This window comes from Ammodytes marinus, assembly GCF_949987685.1.
Source record: "Ammodytes marinus genome assembly, chromosome: 13".
In the NCBI taxonomy this organism is placed as follows: Eukaryota; Metazoa; Chordata; class Actinopteri; order Uranoscopiformes; family Ammodytidae; genus Ammodytes; species Ammodytes marinus.
In genome coordinates, this window is record NC_137217.1 from 23,774,516 (window position 1) to 23,794,289 (window position 19,774).

At 39.8% G+C, this 19,774-nt stretch overlaps 3 protein-coding genes and 1 long non-coding RNA gene across 5 annotated transcripts in view; 1 reads left to right on the forward strand and 3 right to left on the reverse strand.

Annotated features, from left to right (window-relative positions):
• The first annotated feature begins 521 nt into the window (after window positions 1-521).
• Window positions 522-4,196, forward strand: taf12 (TAF12 RNA polymerase II, TATA box binding protein (TBP)-associated factor). Its single transcript, XM_080039906.1, has 6 exons — window positions 522-660; window positions 1,221-1,439; window positions 2,205-2,282; window positions 2,596-2,710; window positions 3,599-3,687; window positions 3,870-4,196. The coding sequence occupies exons 2-6, from the start codon at window positions 1,362-1,364 to the stop codon at window positions 3,903-3,905; spliced, it is 396 nt and encodes a 131-aa protein (XP_079896032.1). The 5' UTR covers window positions 522-660; window positions 1,221-1,361; the 3' UTR covers window positions 3,906-4,196.
• Window positions 4,197-4,900: 704 nt separating this feature from the next.
• The window catches only part of LOC307259869, a 143,315-nt gene continuing 128,441 nt past the window's right edge, over window positions 4,901-19,774 (reverse strand). Inside the window, exon 2 of the long non-coding RNA XR_013845166.1 lies at window positions 4,901-5,315. This is a non-coding gene — a long non-coding RNA (uncharacterized lncRNA). The remainder of the gene's footprint in view (window positions 5,316-19,774) is intronic.
• On the reverse strand, window positions 5,888-8,694 carry rab42b (RAB42, member RAS oncogene family). The gene is made up of 3 exons (XM_080039905.1): window positions 8,508-8,694; window positions 7,992-8,238; window positions 5,888-6,995 (listed from the first exon to the last, which is right to left on the reverse strand). Exons 2-3 carry the CDS (start codon window positions 8,207-8,209, stop codon window positions 6,554-6,556), a joined length of 660 nt encoding a protein of 219 aa, XP_079896031.1. The 5' UTR covers window positions 8,210-8,238; window positions 8,508-8,694; the 3' UTR covers window positions 5,888-6,553.
• On the reverse strand, window positions 10,122-19,084 carry LOC307259270 (CTP synthase 1-like). 2 transcript variants are annotated; one of them, XM_080039043.1, is made up of 18 exons: window positions 18,968-19,084; window positions 17,848-18,028; window positions 17,541-17,711; window positions 17,301-17,401; window positions 15,969-16,085; window positions 15,671-15,754; window positions 15,321-15,401; window positions 14,537-14,688; window positions 14,200-14,332; window positions 13,980-14,068; window positions 13,590-13,684; window positions 12,963-13,025; window positions 12,769-12,812; window positions 12,573-12,669; window positions 12,425-12,480; window positions 12,234-12,330; window positions 11,881-12,025; window positions 10,122-11,355 (listed from the first exon to the last, which is right to left on the reverse strand). In XM_080039043.1, exons 1-18 carry the CDS (start codon window positions 18,968-18,970, stop codon window positions 11,271-11,273), a joined length of 1,794 nt encoding a protein of 597 aa, XP_079895169.1. In that variant the 5' UTR covers window positions 18,971-19,084; the 3' UTR covers window positions 10,122-11,270. The 2 variants fall into 2 exon arrangements, with proteins under 2 accessions (XP_079895169.1, XP_079895170.1); XM_080039044.1 differs by having other exon boundaries at window positions 18,897-19,061.

Below are 19,774 nucleotides of genomic sequence, written 5' to 3' on the forward strand. Positions count from 1 at the left end.
ACATAATAACCATTGCTGCTGAGGGTATTACATATTTTCTATTAGCCTACTATTTGGAAATACAAACTAGGCCTACATAAACCACACTTCTGGTTGCTACATATCAAAGGTAAACTGTGTGTAAGATATAGGCTACTGAATATAATTTGTTTTATGCATTTATTCATTTCAAATAATCTTTTTCTAAAAGTTAGGAGTTTTTATTGCAGTGTATTTCTTAGCAGAAATAACTGTCACTGAACTGTGTATTTCATGAACCTGGTTATCACTAATATGATTGTTATTGTTGTTATTTCTTATTATTATGATTGTCATAGGCCTATGTATCTGTGAACCTCATTCTTCATATTAATTTATATTGCACGTATTTTTATAGTGTTTTTGAAATGTGTTGTTTGTTTGTCGTTGAAAGAATAGCCTAATAAATGAAACATTTCTATTGCATCTTATGGATAAAACGTTCTACAAGAGAACCAGCAGGTGACAGAGTGGAGCCAATATGTTGTCACCGGAAATGAACATGAACAAAGCGGAAGTAGTGGTACATTTTTTTCTCGACGATTTTTCTAGCGTCGATTTGAGGGAGATTTGTTGAGTCCAGTTCGCTCATTGTCTTCGTAACGACCCCGAAACATGGACAGATAGTGTTCGTTTGATTGGGTAAGTTGCGATGTAGTGCTCAATTTGAGGATACGACGTGCAAAAAGCCGCATCACTGGATTAGCTTCTAATGTTAGCCCCTCTAGCTACATCTAAAGCATGATAGCGGCTATTGTTTTTAGCACATACCATTATGTCAGCATCGGTATTTTACGCGTTTGCTGTGTTTTTGGAAGTAACACATGCGATCAATAGTCACGTGTCTTTTATTTGACAAGTGCGGTGGTATTTTGTTAATTTGTTTAATATTTTGAGCAGATCGCTCAGCGTTGTTTTGTGGAATGTTTGGTTTTCTCTACACGTCTTAAGATATTGCTAATGAGTGTGTTAGTGTTATTGCACCGTTCAACTCTCAATAAACTAGTGATTTATACGAGATAAAGATTACATGTCCAAACTGCAACAAAATACAAATCGGGAGGCATAAATAGAAAATGAAATTTAATCAAATAAGTACAATAAACAAATGGAGTAGATAACCAACACTGATCATCGACAAGCAGGAATATCAGCCTAATGCCTCTGGTACTAACTTTTGTCATTCCTGTCTATTTCCCCAGATTTACGAGTGTGGCCCCTGTGAAAGATAATCCATCATATCTGTGCCCACCTGGACTGTCACACATACAAGAACAGACAAACCACAGTTTTGTTTTTGTGAAACTCCAGAGTCCCTCTAATTGTCCCCTGTGGCCACCAGCATGGCTAACAGCACAGCATCAGTAGGGAAGGTCCTGACCCCTGGCCCTGCTGGTAGAAGTAGTCCGGAGGGATCTCAGGTCAGTCCATACATGACGTTCTCACAAAAGATAGTGCTGCTGAAAAGGGTTTCTGCATCAGCATCTGTAAAACTGTCTGTCACATTGTCTGAAAAACTGCACAAATACTCTACTAGCATAGAAGAATGAGCTACAAAAGGATTCAGTTAAATGGTGGAACTACCCTAGTACTATTCCACATACTCCGTGTGCATGTTTATTTGTTGCATCAGTCGTAAGGACTGCAACAAACTGACCGATAGTCAGTGACAATATTAGGGCATCACACAAAAAAAAATGTTTTATGAACTATGTTAACGTAAGGGGACATCGGTTGAAAAGTAGCCTTTTGGCTTTTTCTGGAATTTCTAACCCCATGCATGTACTGTATAATTAGCCTGGTCCTACCAGACTACCAGATCGTACTTAATTTAATTTGTACAGAAGGTCTGGAATCGCTCAATTGACAAACGTTAACTCTTTAAAACTATTGGATCTGCCCAGTGCCACTCTGGATCTGTCAACCAATCGCATTGGTAATTTTTTTAATGTGTTATGTTTGGACAAAGATTTTATTTGGTTTTACATCTTGTATAACTATTGGTGTCAAACTCGCATATCAGCCCCAAAACCCATTTTGTGGGTCTTTGACTTTAATATTAAAAAGCAGCATGGGTGCCCATTTTTTACCTTTGGCATTTCAGGCCATTTAAAAATGCTAACAGAGAGCACACAACCTTGCACACATGTAACTGATTGCATGGATACGTCTTCCTTTCTTTCCAGGTTCTCAGTAAGAAGAAGCTGCAGGACCTGGTGAGAGAAATAGATCCCAATGAGCAGCTGGATGAGGATGTTGAGGAGGTCTGTCAGTCCTTTTTAATAGTATTTCTTAAATAAAACCTGTACTTAAATATATATATTTTAACATAAGCAGCAGTGGATTCTTTGCTTTAAAAATAATACAACCAGAATCTTCCAAGTTAGTTTTGCTCTAGAGAGCTATTATAACCTACTGCCACATCCATCATTTGGAAATAGTATCCTGTTGGACGTCTGGCTGCAAGATAAATGGTGTGAGCAGCTGAAAAAATTTGGGATTTTCCAGCCGTTGTGAAATGTCGCTCTCCTTCACTGCACACGATTGATGGTTTACAAAATGTGCCCCTCTTTTCAGATGCTGCTACAAATTGCAGATGACTTTATCGAGAGTGTAGTGACAGCGGCCTGTCAACTGGCACGCCATCGCAAGTCCAACACTTTGGAGGTGAAGGATGTTCAATTACATCTTGGTAAGTTGGTGTTGGCGTTTTATTCTGGGTTTTAGCAGCCTGTAATTACTGGGTGATAATTGGCCTAAAAAAATGGACAATGATGTGTATTGAATGTTTGAATCATTAATTATTTGTTTTTTTAATTATCTTATTCATTTTAACCATGATGCTATTTATGTTACTGGCAGGTACCTTGTTCCCTTCTGCTGCTTTGCTCTGTCCAGTTTCAGTTTAAGGCACAGACACTTTGCGTTCCAATACCCGTACTATATACTGTTTAGTATGGTAGAAAAAAGATTTAGGATGTCCCGCTTCTTGTGGCCAGATTTAGTATGGTTAGAAAGACCCGGATGTCTACTACATCTGGCCGAGATTTTTAGTGTTGAAAACGGCATCCTATTTGGGCGATTCTTACCCACATTTCAGTGCACACCGGAAGTGACATCACATTGACGGAGCCTCCGTATGAAAACAAACGGGAATGCGATGAATATAAAAGCAAGATCAAGGCGCAATGTTATGATGAAATAAATAAGTACAAGTATGTCCCAAGTGGATGCATACTGCATCCTAACTAGATTATTTTTATGGTCAGATGTAGTATGTAGAATAGGAAAAAAAAGAGTATGCGATTTGGGACGCAGGGTCAATGTGTCGTTGTGTAACGAGCTGCAGTCAAGGCCGTTTTACAAGTTAAACATTTTTTCTCTAAAGCCCTGGACACCTTAAAATTTTTGGGAAATTAGTAAAAACTAAGTTAGATCTTGGGTGTCACTTGAGATACACTTTTCTGATATGATAGCAGATTGTTTTGTTATATATTGCTTGATACACTAAATATGTGTTGAAGCCATGTGCAGCTCTTACAGCCTGTATTCTGCTGACATTGTGCATGGCTTTTCTCAGAGCGCCAGTGGAACATGTGGATTCCTGGTTATGGCTCAGATGAGATCCGACCGTTTAAAAAGGCTTGTACCACAGAGGCCCACAAACAGGTGAGCAATCGAAGGCTTTGTGTCATGTAACATTGTATTCCTGAATATTCCTGTTAATAGTAAATGTAGACAAATATTACAGTAGTTGAATACTAATCTTGTATATGTCAATATTAATGATTTGTTTTATATTAAAATAAATACATACAGTCGGCCTAACTGCATTTGCATTTTCCTTTCAGAGAATGGCGCTGATCCGCAAGACAACCAAAAAGTAGCAAGACCGTATACTAATATGTTGTACCCATTACCCACTCTGTGTAATTGTGTTTTTCTTTTTTTTTGTATTTTCCTTTTTAACTGGGTTTTTTTTTGACTTAAGAAGAAAGATATGGTTTGGGTGGGGGCATTTTTTTTTTTGACATTAGTTAGTTTTTCATTGTTTTGATTCCCTAACCTTGAGTGATTTGCCAGCACCATCTCACAATGATGTAATTATTGTCTCTGATTTTGTTTTGTTGCCATTAAGCTGAATCTGGTAGAGCTCTTATTTGTTGTCATTTTGTCAATAAACATTTACTGGAATACTTCTTTTGGATTGTGACCACTGTTATATTCAGTTTACCTTTTGATACTAAAGAGCATTTGTATGTGAATGTTACTTATTCATCTGCCTCCTTAAAATGTACATTTGTTATCTTGCCAATAATTGATAATCATACCCATGGCATTGAGTATGTAAGAGTATGGCTCCCTTGTTTAACCACTGTACTCAATGCTGTTGATTAGTTTATTTTAATATTAGAGGGTTTTTAACACCAAATTCCTTCAGCACATGCCACATGACCATAAATACAGTTCCTTTTGTGTTTTGGATGTAAATGAATGTAGAATGTTTTTATTACATTAACACATTTACTTCAAACATCCGTGCACATTTTATTTGTACTCTTGTCTTTCCCTGAAATTTCACCAGAACATTGACAGAAAAACATTTATCCCAGATGTTAACTTTTCACAGTGTAAATTAACAAAAATAAATAGCTGACACATATATTAATATCTGACAAATACAACCAACTGTGGAGACATTTTAGGATATAGCATCTATTGCCAGACTAAACTGGGAAAACATTAGCCAAGGGTTTTAAACTTGTAGGCCTACTACATATAAAAAGTATTATATTTGAGTCTGTACCTTGTCAGTTCTCCACATAAATGAACATGGAATTCCCCGTAGATTAAAATGAAAAAATGCACAAAAGGAATAGTAAATGATTTAAGTGTTTAAGAAATATTTAAATTCATAAAATATCAGTTGCAGGACATAATACAACAGTTAACAACCTTCCAGGCAATATTGAGCCTGCGTGTCTTCTAGTAGCCAAATACATTTTTCCTCCTTTTGGTTGCAGGAACACAGGAGGCTATTCATCAGCCAGATGAACAGTAATTGCTATGGAAACCTGTCACAACATTGTGAAGGCACAATATACAGAGGGACCCTAGAGTTTTCTATTTTAATTAATTTCCACAACAGCACCTGAAAACGATCACTAGCAGGATGCACTGCAATTATTGGTGATGCAACAACGCTTTTTCCAGACAACTACTCGGATTCAAAAGATGAATTCACATACAGTAGAGGCCCAGGGTGATGTATCTCATGTCCACTAAGGGCCCTACACCTTAACTGCTGCCAGTTATAAACGAGAACCAAGGACTTAGGTCCGGAACTGGGTTTTGAAGATTAAACTGCATGTCTTTGCAATGCAGATATTTCCCAAATGACTGCTTGCAACAGCTCGTCTAAAAGTTATTTTCTTAATGATTTAAAAAAAAACTTAAACATCGGAAGACATCGGGATCCCCAGGGTAGCCTACATGTCTTGAGGTCTAAAAATCAATAGTAGCCTAGAGAAGATGTGATTGTATCAGTAGCCTACTTGCAGATTAATCTTAAAATGACACACTCATCTGGCATGTCATCATTACAACCCTTTGCCCTGCTGAACTATGATAAGCAATGGCCTAAACATCAATCCATTAGTCGGACTAGCATCTAACATGAGTTTAACCTGCTAGCATGCTGAGGGTCAACACAAAGTACATCTGTGGCTGATGGGAAAGTCATTAGTTTTGCAGTTATTTGATCACAAGCCAAAGCATTGGGCTAATTGAAAATTTGACCTGATGATGGCAGTAACTATAAAGTTAAGGGAACTTGAACACCTCCAGCAAATTCACACAGCAATCCATCCACAAGTTCCAGAGACATTTTATTGAAAACTAAATGTCAAACTGCCAGTGGCCCTAGATGAAAAGTCAGGGGGTCGTCAAAGTCAGTCTAGCAAATAATCCTCCAGGTGGTTCATGGATGTCTGTGCAAAATGTCATGGCAATCTATCCCAACAGTTTTTATGTTTTTTTTTATGTATTTCAGTCTCCACCAATAGATACATTGCCACCACGTCTTTAGGGTTTAGGAATGTCGAAGCATTGTCAAAAGATGTAAGAAAATGTTTCCCCAGAACAGTCTCTCTTACATTACTAAATTATTTACATCGTGTCTTGACGTCATTACAGTAAAATTCCTCTTCAAATCCCACCTCCTGCGTGACATGTTATGGTTGTCCACAGTAACATGAGTGCATATGGGTGACCACCATCGGGTCATCCCCATGTTCCCAAGGCTCAATGTTCCCAGGTGTATATTGCACCAAATAGGATGTTCCTGAAATTGGGCGATTAGGTTCAGGCATCACAGCTGGGTGGTTAGGGCAAGGGGACAGGGAGAGGTTAGAATAGTAGTGAGACCGATACAGACATACTACCCTGACATATTACTCCATTGAGTGTGGAAACATTGAGCCCTGGGACTGTTGATACGCTCCCTACCGCCACCACCACCAACCAGTCCAGTGTTTTAGGGACAGCACTTCTTGTCTTCCTTGGGGCCTTTGTTGGGCTGTGCCAGGCTGGCCCTCTGTAAGTGTGTTGCAGCACACTTGACTCCGTCCCAGCCCTCTTGCATCTGTACCTCGCCGCTCAACAGACCCTGGTAGACTCGCCGGGTGAGAAGCTCGAAGGCCTCCCTCACACCCTGTCCGTTCTTGGCCGAGGTCTCCACATAGGGCATGCCCATCTGTCCGGCCAGTTTCTCAGCCTCTTGCCTGCTCACCACCCGCTCCCCCTCGGAGTCTCGGTCACTCTTCTGGCCCACCAGGACAAACAGCACCTTATGAGGCTGCACATGCTCACACACCTCGGCGTACCAATCCTTCACATTGTCCAAGGAGGCTCGGTTGGTGATGTCAAACACCAGCAGGCCTCCCACAGAGTTGCGGTAATAAGAACGGGTCACTGACCTGAGGAAAGCAGAGAGAGAGAGAGAGAGAGAGAGAGAGAGAGAGAGAGAGAGAGAGAGGAAAAAGGAAGCGTAATGTTCACAGTTTGTTATTATTCACATTGAAACTCAACCGTTTTGTGGAGCAACGTTTCATAAACTTTACAGGAAGTAGTTGTGAATTTCAACGCATGAAAACCTCTCAAAGCAATCACTGAGTAGTGCAGAGTTCAGAGCTTTGTTGCCAACCTATTTCATGTTCCAGTGATCTAATAATCAGCTTCAATCATTCACTGTTTAAAGGTGAGCTTTTTTTTTAAGATAAGAAGATTAAAAGAAGAGTGCGTTTTTTGATAACCACTATGTTTTTCTCACTCTAATCATAGCCATGTATAGTTCCCACATGAGCCACTGAATGTTTGAACCCGACAGGAAATGCAAAGTAGAGGATCCTCCCAAACAACCAATAGGTGGAACGTTGCTTGTTTGTTAGATAACTTATTTTTGGCTCAGCTTTTTGCTGACTCATGTGGGATTAGCAGTCCACAGATATCGGTAAACACAAACGGGCACAGTTTGCTATTTGGTACGGCTCATTTAACTGGAGGACTCAAAATAATGCATTCAGACTGAAAACATGTTGCTCCTAGTTTTTCCATAGAATATGCTGATCAGGGGGAAAAACAATGCCTTTTCAAAGATCAGCCTTTCTCCACTTTAACCACTTCACACATCCCTGCACACACATTGCTCACTGATCTTGTGAGGTGACAGGGTGGATCCAGTCATAGGCTGAAAGCAAACACTGATGAAAAGCTCTCATATGAACAGACTAGCCAGTGTTATGTTATTTGGATAGTCTATTTGCAGTCATTTATTTAATATATATCATATGAATGTTGTTTTTTTGGCTTTATAGAAAAAGGGTATACAGCAGTGTTTAGGCCCCCGGTGCATAAAGGACATTTCAATAATATATTTAACCCATTTGTCACAAGGTGGGTTTGTGTATCCTCACCTGAACCTCTCCTGTCCAGCCGTATCCCAGAACTGCAGTTTGACACGCACACCGGGCTCCACCTCCAGGAAGTGAACATAGAAGTCCACACCCACCGTCTGGTTGATGGACTCCAGAAACAGGTCTTCAGTGTAGCGCTTGAGCAGGGAGGACTTTCCCACTGTGGAGTCTCCCAGCATGATGATCCTGAACTGGTACTGCCACAAAGTCAGGTCCATTGTTGCTTATGGAGTTTTTTTTAAGACAGCTTGTAGGGGAAAATACAGAAGTTTGGGAAAAAGGGAGAAACAAATTAAGTTACTGCAGGTATTGTAAAAAATAAATAAAAAAGATAGGTTAGGAATAGTTTAGGAGACAGCTATTGGAATAGCCTAGAAAATATGGTACAATGGGAATCAGTGAAAGCCAGACATGAAACCTGCAAGAGACTAGCAATCTTACACCAGCTCCTTGAAACACCAATCCTCTTAACTTTTTGATCCTTCAAATGTTGAGAAATAACCACAGCAGCCACACCTTTCAAATCTCACAATCAGCAGAGCAGTCTGTGTTTGCAGTCATCACAAACTCCTATGCAGTTGATGGCTGCAGCACAAGTTTCTTAGTTCCATTCCCATGGTAGTCCAACAAATCCTCAAAAGCAGAGAATTACATATATCCCACAGAGTAGATCCAAGTATGACTGCGGCTCTCATCCGAAGAACTTGGCATGAACTGCTACTGTAGGCATGTGCATGAGTGTACCATGCAATGCAGTGTGGGTGTGGACTTGGAAAGTTTGCCTGTTGTTACTTGACGAAAGGTGGGGCAAGAGCACAGGGCCATGGGGAGGGCGGTTGAGGAAGGGGAGGGCTGAATGTTGGGGGGAAGGAGGGTTTGATAAGGAAGCAGTATTTGCATTTAATATCATACCGGGGCAAAGTTTCCTGCTGTGACTGGCTCAAAACTACATGTCATTATTATTAACAGTAATAGTGTGAGGGTGAGTGTGGTCAACTGTTTGCCTGTACAACTAGCAGGAATTCGTATCACTCTATAGTCTTTGTTTACAGAGTGAACATTGCTGTCTAAAAAAAGGAAGTTGATAACAATGCAGCTTTACATTCCCTGGGGAAAAGCACAGGACATGAAATTCATGTTTTAACAGTAGGTACTACTGGAGGTTTAACGGGATAGTTCAGTATTTTTTAAGTGGGGTACTACCGCTTTAATGTTTTCGCTTTAAGTATTTTACTGTCCTCATACTTAAGTCATTATTTAAATTTTAATTTAAAACAAAGGTGCCGTTCATTACGTGCTCAATCTGTAGCCCATATATTAACATTAGAGGTTAACATGACCATTACTAGACAACTGCTAAGTAACCAAGTTTTGGTTATTTTAGTTTAGTCTGTTGCTACCTTCTCATAAAGGATGTAATGACTATGACAGCCTCTAGGGGCTGCTAGAATGGCTTTGCAGATAAATACACTTGACACCAGTGGTTTCCAGTACTCATCTCAGAAGATAGCAAAAAGTGAAAAACAAGCTTTTCACTCTCCTTGGCAAATGTTAAAGGTGCTGTAAGCGGAATGGTTCTTTTAGCTAACTTACTGTCAGTTACTGCAGTTAGCAGTCTCCTCGCTCGTCCCTACGTCACCACATTAAAGCACTGCGGTCTTCAAGCAGCGAGTTATCAAGCATCATCTCAGATCCATAAGTGTGATAAAAACATGATAAAAACCATCAAAACAGACATTGGAAAGGATTTTTACCTGCTCATTGTAGGCGCATAAACATTCATCCATCTGTCTCCAGCGTGCACCAGCAGTGAGACCATGAGTGAGACAGGTGTCGGTTTGTAGCGTTCTCTCGTGATTGGATATTAATTTTGGGATCCCCGAAAAGTTTGTTAGCCGATTACATGCAGAGCAGCTGACTGAGAAATCGCCTTTATGAAAAGCACACATTATGAAAGTGATCACTGTATGAATAAAGAGCAATTTAACACTTATATTAACATAAAAAAACACTTACTTCACCTATAAATTGCAAGTCCATTTACAGTATTTTTTTTGTGGCACTCACTGGTAAAGGGAAGAACGTGCCAATTGTCAATTGCCAATAGATCCAATAGAATAAAGGCCAGTGTCAAGAAGAATACAATGTTTTTATTCAGAATAAACACATTACTTTACACATCTGGACTTCATAAATATAAAAATATTGCATGTTTTTCCATACATTTGGGTCAGCAACAGATACATGAAGGCATGTGCATCAATGATCTAATGACACAGGTCCAGTATGAATTAATATCACTCAATCTGACCAGACTACAAGTGAAACTGTAACAAGAAAGTCCGATGCTCAGCATCTCCAGTTGGACGCTACTAATGTTTTGACATAAGATTTCATATGCCACACTATCTTTTTCAGTTAATATTGTTGAGTCAAGGGTCACTTTAATCTGGCCTCAGGTGAGCATCAGCATCATTCATTCATTTCAGAGAGTTGTGGGTCAGATATGGAAGTGAAAAGGCAATAGATTTGAAAAAGCGTGTTTGCTTAAGTCAGCAGGCAAAAGGTCTCAAACATAAAAGTCATGCAACCTGAACTGGTGAGTTCAGGTTTAGGGCGATAAAACATAACACTCGAAAGTGCAAGTCCCAAAGTTTGCCTATTACAACGGCAGAAATTAAAACCCACTGTGCTTGTGAAATGGGCTGATGCCTACACAGTTCTTTTTTTTTATTACAACAGCAAAATTAAATGCACAACTGTAGGAGTAACCCTGAATGAGAGTTATACGTATTAAATCTAAAACGAGAAATACATTAAAACACATCGAATAAATCTGTAAAACAGAAAAAAACATTTCTCAGAGTAACAGTGATGACGAAACACAGGATACATTTTAGCAACCAAAGTTACCCTAACTCTCACTGGTTTTATGCTTTGTGCAACCTGATCCCTCCATTCTTCTATACCCAAACGGCAAATAAGAAATACATTTTCCGTCTCCCCACCATTTTACCCCGGCATCATGATCAAATCAACAGAAGTTGTCTGAACATGTACTCCGCCATGTTTACATATTTTCTAAAAATTCCCGTGAACTTTAATATGGCTTTTGCTTACTGCCTTCACCCTCATGCGATAACTGAAGGCATAATAAAACAAATATTTAACAACATGTTTTATCAGAGTGTAAAAATGGTTTAAATAGTTTGTTTACCAGCTCTTTTGTGGGCCTTGCATTTTTCTGCACGAGGCACACACACAACAGTTACATGTGCGTTACTCTAAGGACAAAGAGGGGAACTTGAGCTCGGAGATCTCTGCTTCAGGAGAGCTGCTGCCGCTGCTGCCACTGTAAGTGTCTCTGCAATGGATGACGAACACATAAAATGAGTATTATAGCTGTAGTGCCTGACAGCGATTGCAGGTGCAGAAAGGACAAAGTGTCACTGTAAATTGTAGCTGTAACACCCATGTGTCATTTGATTTGACTACATTGCATTATAATAATGGACTGCAGATTATGACATTTCGTACAAATATGCTTGTAAACGTCCGAAAAATGTTTACAAGGCAACTAAATTTGAGTAAATTCAATTATGCATAACCGATACTTTATACACCATGTTAAAAAATGCTTACGTTTTCCGAACTACGTTATGTTGCTATTAAAGCTAAAGTATCTGTTGGATATAACTAATCAGCATTACTGTTAGGTAACAGATTTAATTTGGAAAAATATGTGTATACTTAAACCAGCGGACATAAAGCACTGAAGTAATACGGTTTAATTTGTTGAAAGAGCTAAAGCGTCGAACCGCTGGAGTTATTTCATTTTAAACTTCCACTGAATAACATTTGGAGAATACATTGCCGTTTCGAAGATTACCTTGGAGACAGGTGACAGCCCTTGTTCACGTAGCCCTGGAGCTTTCCTGCAGCAGCGAGCAGGAGACCAAAGTATGGAGGCGAAGGTTTGATGGGTCTAGAGGTGAACTCTGGATGGTACTGCACTCCCACAAAGTAACAATGGTCTGAAACAACAAACACAGGACGGTTAGTATGGCCTTGATGACCCCCACTAAATCGGGCTACCTAAAGTATGTACCTGACTATAAAAAAAAACCCACAAGGCTAACATTTAGCAAAGCACATTTAGGAAACAGAAGAGATGTTTTTAGAGAGAGAGTAGAGTACATCCTAATGATGGTTGTTTTTCAAGTAAAAAATGTTACCACTCACCCTCCAATTCAATGACCTCCATTCTCTCTCCTTCTACATCTTGGCCGACAAACTGAAGGCCTTTCATTTCAAGTTGGTGCTTCAGCTCAGGGTTCACCTAGACGAGCAAGAGGTTCAGCGGTTCAGGGAAGGTTTGTTTATGAGAAAAGTGGCTTTGAGGTTCTCTTAACAATACTTGCTTTGGTCTTTACCTCAAATCTGTGTCTGTGCCTCTCGTCAACATATTCCACATTTCCGTACAGTTTTCCTAGAACAATGTAATATCAGTCGTAAATCAGAAACACTAGATGGAAAGACCAAAAAAGCCAAATGGTGAGCATTCATTTTGAGGATACATACTCAGTACACTGGTGTGGGATTTGAAAATAGTTCGCCTTTTCCCCAACCTCATAGTCCCGCCCATCTGCCCCGGGTTGTGCTCGGGCATGTCAATCACCTGTGGAGATCAAACAGGATGTTAGTCATTCTGGTAAAGGCTCTGCTGCTGATATGGTGCGATATGAGCGACAGCAACAACAAAAAAATTATAACCTACCACTGGATATTTAGAGTCTGGATTAAATTCTGTGGAGTTGGCATCTGAAAAATATAAGCAAAAATAAAAAAGGGATCTAAGCTCAAATCAACTTCCCAACAGGGCTTAAGGTTCCTTTCATAATTAAATGAGAAACTATTGCAATTCAAATGTGTCTCAGCAGTGTTACCCAGCTGAACGGTGCAATCACTCACCTTCCCATCCGAGAACATTGCGGGCGAACTCGCACACTGCCAGCTGCATGCCCAAACATACCCCTGCACAAAACAAGAGCAGCGGGATTCCTCGCATAATTAGAACTATTGTAAGGATTCATAAATAACGGAAGACAGAGCAATAAGAAACACTACTGTATTTGCATCATTACACTGTGCCTATGAGGAAAAGTATTTACCTCGTTTCAAATATCTTTACAACTATGAATTTGGTAAGTGGAATGCGACTAATAGTTTTTCTGATTTCTGACAAAATAAATAATTGGATGATTGAAATACACAAGCACAAAGCAACTGATTGAACAAGTACAGTTGTCCTTCAAGTGAGGTCCATATTTTTCCATTTAGATTCACAAGTGGCAGCAATTTCAGCTTGGTGTATGGAGTTGTATGTATGTAGTATGGAGTTGTGTATTTTGCTGCATAGCAAAAATGGCTGGCATATATCTTCTGTCAACAAATAGGAGAGAAAATACACTTTCTTTTACCCTTTCCCTTCACATCTCATCTTCATCAGGTTCACTTATAGCATGGCATATTATAAAATGTAATTGTTAAGGAGAAGGCAGAACCTATGAGACAAATACAAATTTGAATCTCTCTTACCCAGGAACGGTTTGTTCTGTTTCCTGGCCCAGTTAATAGCCTGTATCTTGCCTTCTGTCCCCCTCACACCAAAACCTCCAGGGACCAACACACCTCTGTGGGGAGGAAGAAAAGAATGGAATCTTCGGTTTATTTCGTAAATTAATCTAGATCTTTGTTGAGACGGACATATAAATCACAATATAAACACACACCAATCACTGAAAAATTTAAGACATCCTCAGGAGGTACAATTTAAGACAAGTTACAGTAGATTTTAAAGATGAGATAATACAGTTACTTTCTACAAAGCAAATTAGTTCACCAACTATTTTATGAAGCCGCATAAACCACCGGACAGAAGGCACACTACTGCCATCATGTGGCATACATATACGTTTGTATACTCACTGTGAACTGCAGAGCTTTTGCCAGGCCTCATGATATTTCACCGGGTCCTTTTGCAGAGTGGCGTTCTCCAGTTCTGCAGAGTCTACGTACTGTAATAACAACAAGCAGTAGCATCATCATTTGGAAGGAGTTCAGCAAACATAATGGCAAGCAGGATAACTACTGGATAAATACGGTCGAATGGACAAAACATAAAAAAAATAGTGAAATGTTTCCATACCTTGACCTCTAGTTTGTGATTAATGGCGAGGGCCGAGTGCTCCAGTGCCTTGATAACTGACGTGTACGAGTCGGATAACTTTGTGTATTTCCCCACCAGGGCTATGGAGACGTGCTCCAACAGACGATCATTTCTGAGAAAGATTCATCATGTTAATAGAATTTCACAGCTATGTTCAGAAATGTAACCAAATGCAGTGACTTGAAAACAGGGAGTTAAACATCCTTTGGTTTGTAACACAAGTGAAGTCCCCGAGAGATTGCCATGACTGTAATGTTTGTCTTCATTTCCTTACGACCCGTCAAAACAAGTGGGAAGAAGACAAAGCGCCTCTCACCTATCGGCCATCTCCTTCCACTTTGTGAGCATCTTCCTGGGTCTGTTGGCGATAGGCAGGTTGAGCCGCTGACAGAAGTAGCTCACCACACCCTGGTCCTCCAGCAGCAGAGGCACCCTGTAGATTGAGCCCACATCCTGGACACAGATCACCTGGGGGGATGGGAGCATGTTAGTTCAGCTTTACTTTCAGAACTTAAAAAGGGGGGCCTAGCAATGTATTCATTTTCACATTAACTTGTGATGTTTGCTATCAAGTGTCCCCTACTATTTCTAAAATAAAAAACCAATATGAAAAGACTTGAATTACTCAATTACAAAAAAAAACAAAAAAAGGTAAGTTATGTGTTGTTGATTTATGGTAGCTTTTGTTGGTCTTTTTTTCAGTAGATTTTCTGACAATGTTCAAAATTGAGACCCGAGTTGGTCAACATACATGCTGGAGCTTTGTGCGCAGCAGACACTAAAACTAGTGGCATGGCTCTTAGATCCCAGAAGGAGGCCAACCAATGGAACAGCCAGTGCTACACACAGTCACACATCATCCTAAAATGGGATTCTAATCAAATATCCCTTGAACCCTTATTGATACCAACATACAGTGAAGTCATCCTTACTTTCCTCACGTGCTTCTTGTATGTACTGTATACCTCGTTTGTCAAATATACAATATAACACCACAATTACTGATGAACTTGGTGACAACATGAAATGCACTTGTTTATAACTAATGTCACCAGAATGTTCTACGCATAAGAGTTCCAAATAAAATCACATGACTTTACCTGTGTGGGCTCCACATGACAAAACATGGAGATCTTCTCCTTGACAGCCGTCTCAAGTGGCATTGTGCAGCGGCACATAATCTGACGAAAAATCAATGTTTATTTATTTAATAATATACAACAAGTGCAAAACATATTGTCTCACTCAAGGATCACTATATAAACATCACAACTTAAATGTTATGTCAGGTTTAATTTGGTTGTGTACACCCACAAGATGAAATCATAACAAATAATAATAAGTTATAGATTTATACATATAAAAGAGGAGGGAAAAATCATTGGTCCATTTATATCTGGGATGCAGTAGTGAATGCCAAGTTTAAGAACAAATTGCAATCGGGACTCACCAGATCTGGAGACAAGCCCAGTCCTCTGAGCTCTCGGACACTGTTCTGGGTCGGTTTGGTTTTCTGCTCTCCTGTGGTACTGGGCTGAGGACACCAACAAAAAAAAATACATACATACATCTGTAGTATAGTTTTTAAGTTAAATGACAATTTAGTTATGTCCCCACAGCAGTGCATGAAAGGGTTAGAATACTGGCATTTTTTTACAACCTAAATCTAATAACCTTAGTTAAGACTTGGGGCAGGCGATTCAAACTTCTGAACTCGTAATGCAGAGTGACGCGTCATTATGCTTTACCTGTGGTACCAAGCTAACGTGGATGTTGCAGAAGTTCTCCCTCTTCACCTTGAACTGGAACTGTCTGAAGGCCTCGATGAAGGGCATGCTCTCAATGTCTCCCACTGTGCCTCCGAGCTGTTGACACAAAACACCAGCTTGGATCAGTGAACTGCATGCGATAAAACACGGTCGGTTCTCGGCACCTAACAAAACAGCCCTGACGCAGCCTTTAAAAGAACAAAATGCCATCAGCTGTGCCGAGCAAATAATAATGTCAGCAGGCAGGTTTAGATGTATGCCATAAAAAAATATATATAACCACTGGAGGCAAGACAGATTCATTTGTGAAACGCCTCTCAACCACAAGGTAATTAAAAGTGCTGTACATGAGACAGAAATGCATCAATAAGATATAAAAAAAGAAAGAAAAAAGCAATATAAAAAGGTGATAATATTAAGACATTCATCAATTTTACTTTGACCATTTATGACAAAAACAGGTATTTTAAAATAAATTCCTTAAAGAACAGGAGGCCACTGTAAAGATCTGAGACTCTTAAAGTTAGCGTTCGGAGGCAGCCGCATTCTTCAGATTTAGAGGGACCTGTAAAGGCAGTGTTCCAGTGTTTGAGCTTGCTGCAGATAAAACTCATCATGAGCACGTTTTACTAAATCCTGCTCAGACAGAAGTAATTTAATTCTGAATATAGTATTGAGTTTATGGTAGGCTGATTTAGTAAATGTCTTCATGTGGATGGTAAAATGTAGGTCCATGACAAAAGGTTTAGGTCTTTCACATTAGTGATTGGTGGTGGGCACTTCAAGTCGTTCTTTGGGTCCAAAGTGTAACAGCTGTGCATATAATAAAGATTCATACCTTTCCAGTGCATATTGTCGATCAAACACTTGATTGATTCCACGAAGATAATTCAGCCAGGCTTACAGAAAAGAACCCCCTTACAGATTATTTTTTTTTTTAAATCCCTTGATTTTTTTCCTCTCTCAAAATATTGTGTAACATTTTTCTGCTCCATTATCAAGACCCTTATACTGCATGTGTTCAGCAATTCCTCTGCTTGCTGCAGAGTGCCAATATTTCCTAATGCTTCAGGCAACACGCTTGGTTTAATTTCTAATCAAAAAAATCTCTATTCTCCCCAGTGCACTAAATAAATAGCTTGTTCACAAATCCCCTAAGAGTGGCCCATGGGAGTTATATGGGAGAGAGAAGTATACAACACATTAACAGTTTTTCATGGTCCTTTTGCATTGTATTCCAAAACTCAGTTTGGTCTGCACAATTTACCACCTGAAGATAATAACAGAGACAAGTAGCTTAGACCAACTGACCTCTATGACGCAAACTTGAGGCTCTATGCCGTCGTCATCTACCGAGACCTTGGCCTGCTTCACCACCCACTCCTGGATGGCGTCTGTGATGTGTGGAACCACTAAAAAAAACACATTTACAGAAGACATGTCAAAGAACAAGTTAATGCTGCTCAATGGACAAGTTGGAGATGCAGATTTAGAAATTCAAACAAACAGTCAAGGGGGGCGCTTCAGTGTTTGGGAGTATAGCTCACTCACCCTGTACAGTCTTGCCCAGGTAGTCCCCTCTCCTCTCCTTGTTGATGACCGACTGGTAGATCTTTCCAGTGGTCAGGTTGTTGTCTTTAGTTAAGCGGATGTCCAGGAAACGCTCATAGTTCCCCAAGTCCAGATCCACCTCCCCGCCGTCATCCAGAACGAAAACTTCCCCTGCAAACAACAGACAGTACATTTGTTTAATTAACTGGTAGAAGTGTATGTCTTTCCTCAATGACATAGCAAATATATATCGTATGAAAACGGCTTGATACGTCCAAGACAATGACTTTTTCTGAAATGCACTCACCGTGTTCATAAGGCGAAAAGGTACCAGCGTCAATGTTGATGTACGGATCTATTTTAATGGCGGTGACGTGAAGGCCGCATGACTTGAGGATTGTTCCCACGCTGCTGGCGATGATGCCCTTACCAATGCCAGAGATGACACCACCAGTAACCAGGATGTACTTCATAATGGCACGTGAAGACTGAAGGCAGAAGAACAACACATTAATAACCTGCAGAATGACACTTTGCACGACAGCTAATCCATGTCCAACCCAACCTGTTCAACCACATGTGCTTTGAAGAGCGCGTTCAACACACTTTAATAGCTATGGATGTCCTCCAAGTGGTCTACATATAAAGAATTTTTTTTTTAAATACAGTTGTACTTATATAAATAGAGTCGAATAATATGCAGCAGATAGGGAATTGTATTCATGTTTTCCCTGTGCTGTCAACCTAAATCGATGATTCATTTCATAAACCTGTATCAGTATAAAATAAATGTTTTTTAAATAAAAAAATATGTTAATTCCAATTCCTATAGGTGGGGCTTACCCTCTTATAATAGGTACATGGGGCTAACCGGGCTAACCCTTTGTTTACATCAGTATAGCCACAATGTGTCCTTCACGTTGTCCGAACAAATGACGCAATGACGGTGACACTGACCTGGTTAAAATTGTGACAATGTCAAAGCTATCCTATCCCTCCCTTAACTAAACTAAGAGTGTGTTTAAAAATGCTGACACATTAAAACAAACCCACTACAACTGTATCATTTGGTTCACCCGCAATAAGTCAAATTCAATGGCGGGAAATAAAAGCAAGGCCTACACCTTAGCGCGTAAATATTTATCTGTTTTTTTTAGATGTTAATTAAACGACACTGGGTTAAATGTGTGCAGCCTGTGTCAAGTACGCAGCAGCGATCAGCTGTTGGGTTAGTCGTGAGCAATTTCGAGTCATCAACATCAACTAACTTTTAGCATTACAAAGCAGCTACCAACTACCTGATTCTCTGAGCATACCACGTAGCCTGTGTTTTTAGAAACACAGACACACACTTACCTGCGAGAAATGTGGTGTCGGTAAGCGGCCTTTGTTCTCAGTAACTGTTGTGTATTTAACTAACTACGCACCATGAAGCCCCCCACGTTCCTGCAGCAGTGGAAACACGTGTAGGAGAAGCTGACCGCTCGCTCCACTTCTCTCAAGAACAGCTCGTCTCCTTCCGTTTCCAGAACCTGTGGTGAGTAACTCTTTGCCCTCTTCTCAGTCTGACAGGCAAACCCCACTCGAACGCCCGCGCAGGATCAACCAATCAGGTTGACGCATTCAGGGCTAGGTTATCGTTTTAGTTCCATTGTGAGGCAGAACTCCGGGCGATAATTTTCCCAAACTGCAAGTGTTTTCACCGTGTGACGTCACATGTGTTGGAGTGAATTAAGTATTTCAAGGTCAATGCAAGTGCAAGTTATTTTAGTGCGATGGATATTAATTAAAATTTGATCAGCCTTATTAAAAAACAATCAGTTATTTCTGTCCCATGTTATGCCCTTGAGTGTTGTTGAGCACATGTTGAGATACTATATACATACAACATGCATATTCATTTACTTTATTAATACATTAAACATATCGCAGTGATCATATCCTTGTTTTTATTACATATTACTGTACCACATGCTATAATCTTTTCTGTATTTTCAATCGGTAGTCTAACCACTAGATGGCCTATGAGTTCCATGCTGCATTACACTAGTCATTTATACAGCATATTTCTAGGCTAAATTGATTTTTTTCCCCCCTTCAAATTAATAAGGTCATTCATAAGTAATGAATCCAGTGATTTTATGGAATAAAGCATATATGAAACAAATATATCAATAGGCTACTGGTGTAAGCATAGGTATCCTTACATTATTCTGGTTTGGTCAAATACAGAA

Coding starts and splice junctions, on each gene's coding strand:
- taf12 (XM_080039906.1), top strand. CDS start 1,362: ATGGCTAACAGCACAGCATCAGTAGGGAAGGTCCTGACCCCTGGCCCT. Junction 1,440..2,204: donor GTAGTCCGGAGGGATCTCAG/GTCAGTCCATAC, acceptor CTTTCTTTCCAG/GTTCTCAGTAAGAAGAAGCT. Junction 2,711..3,598: donor GGATGTTCAATTACATCTTG/GTAAGTTGGTGT, acceptor GGCTTTTCTCAG/AGCGCCAGTGGAACATGTGG.
- rab42b (XM_080039905.1), bottom strand. CDS start 8,209: ATGGACCTGACTTTGTGGCAGTACCAGTTCAGGATCATCATGCTGGGA. Junction 6,996..7,991: donor GCTGGACAGGAGAGGTTCAG/GTGAGGATACAC, acceptor TGCTTTCCTCAG/GTCAGTGACCCGTTCTTATT.
- LOC307259270 (XM_080039043.1), bottom strand. Junction 16,086..17,300: donor CTCAAGTTTGCGTCATAGAG/GTCAGTTGGTCT, acceptor TTGTGTCAACAG/CTCGGAGGCACAGTGGGAGA. Junction 14,689..15,320: donor GTCATGTGGAGCCCACACAG/GTAAAGTCATGT, acceptor CCATCCCCCCAG/GTGATCTGTGTCCAGGATGT.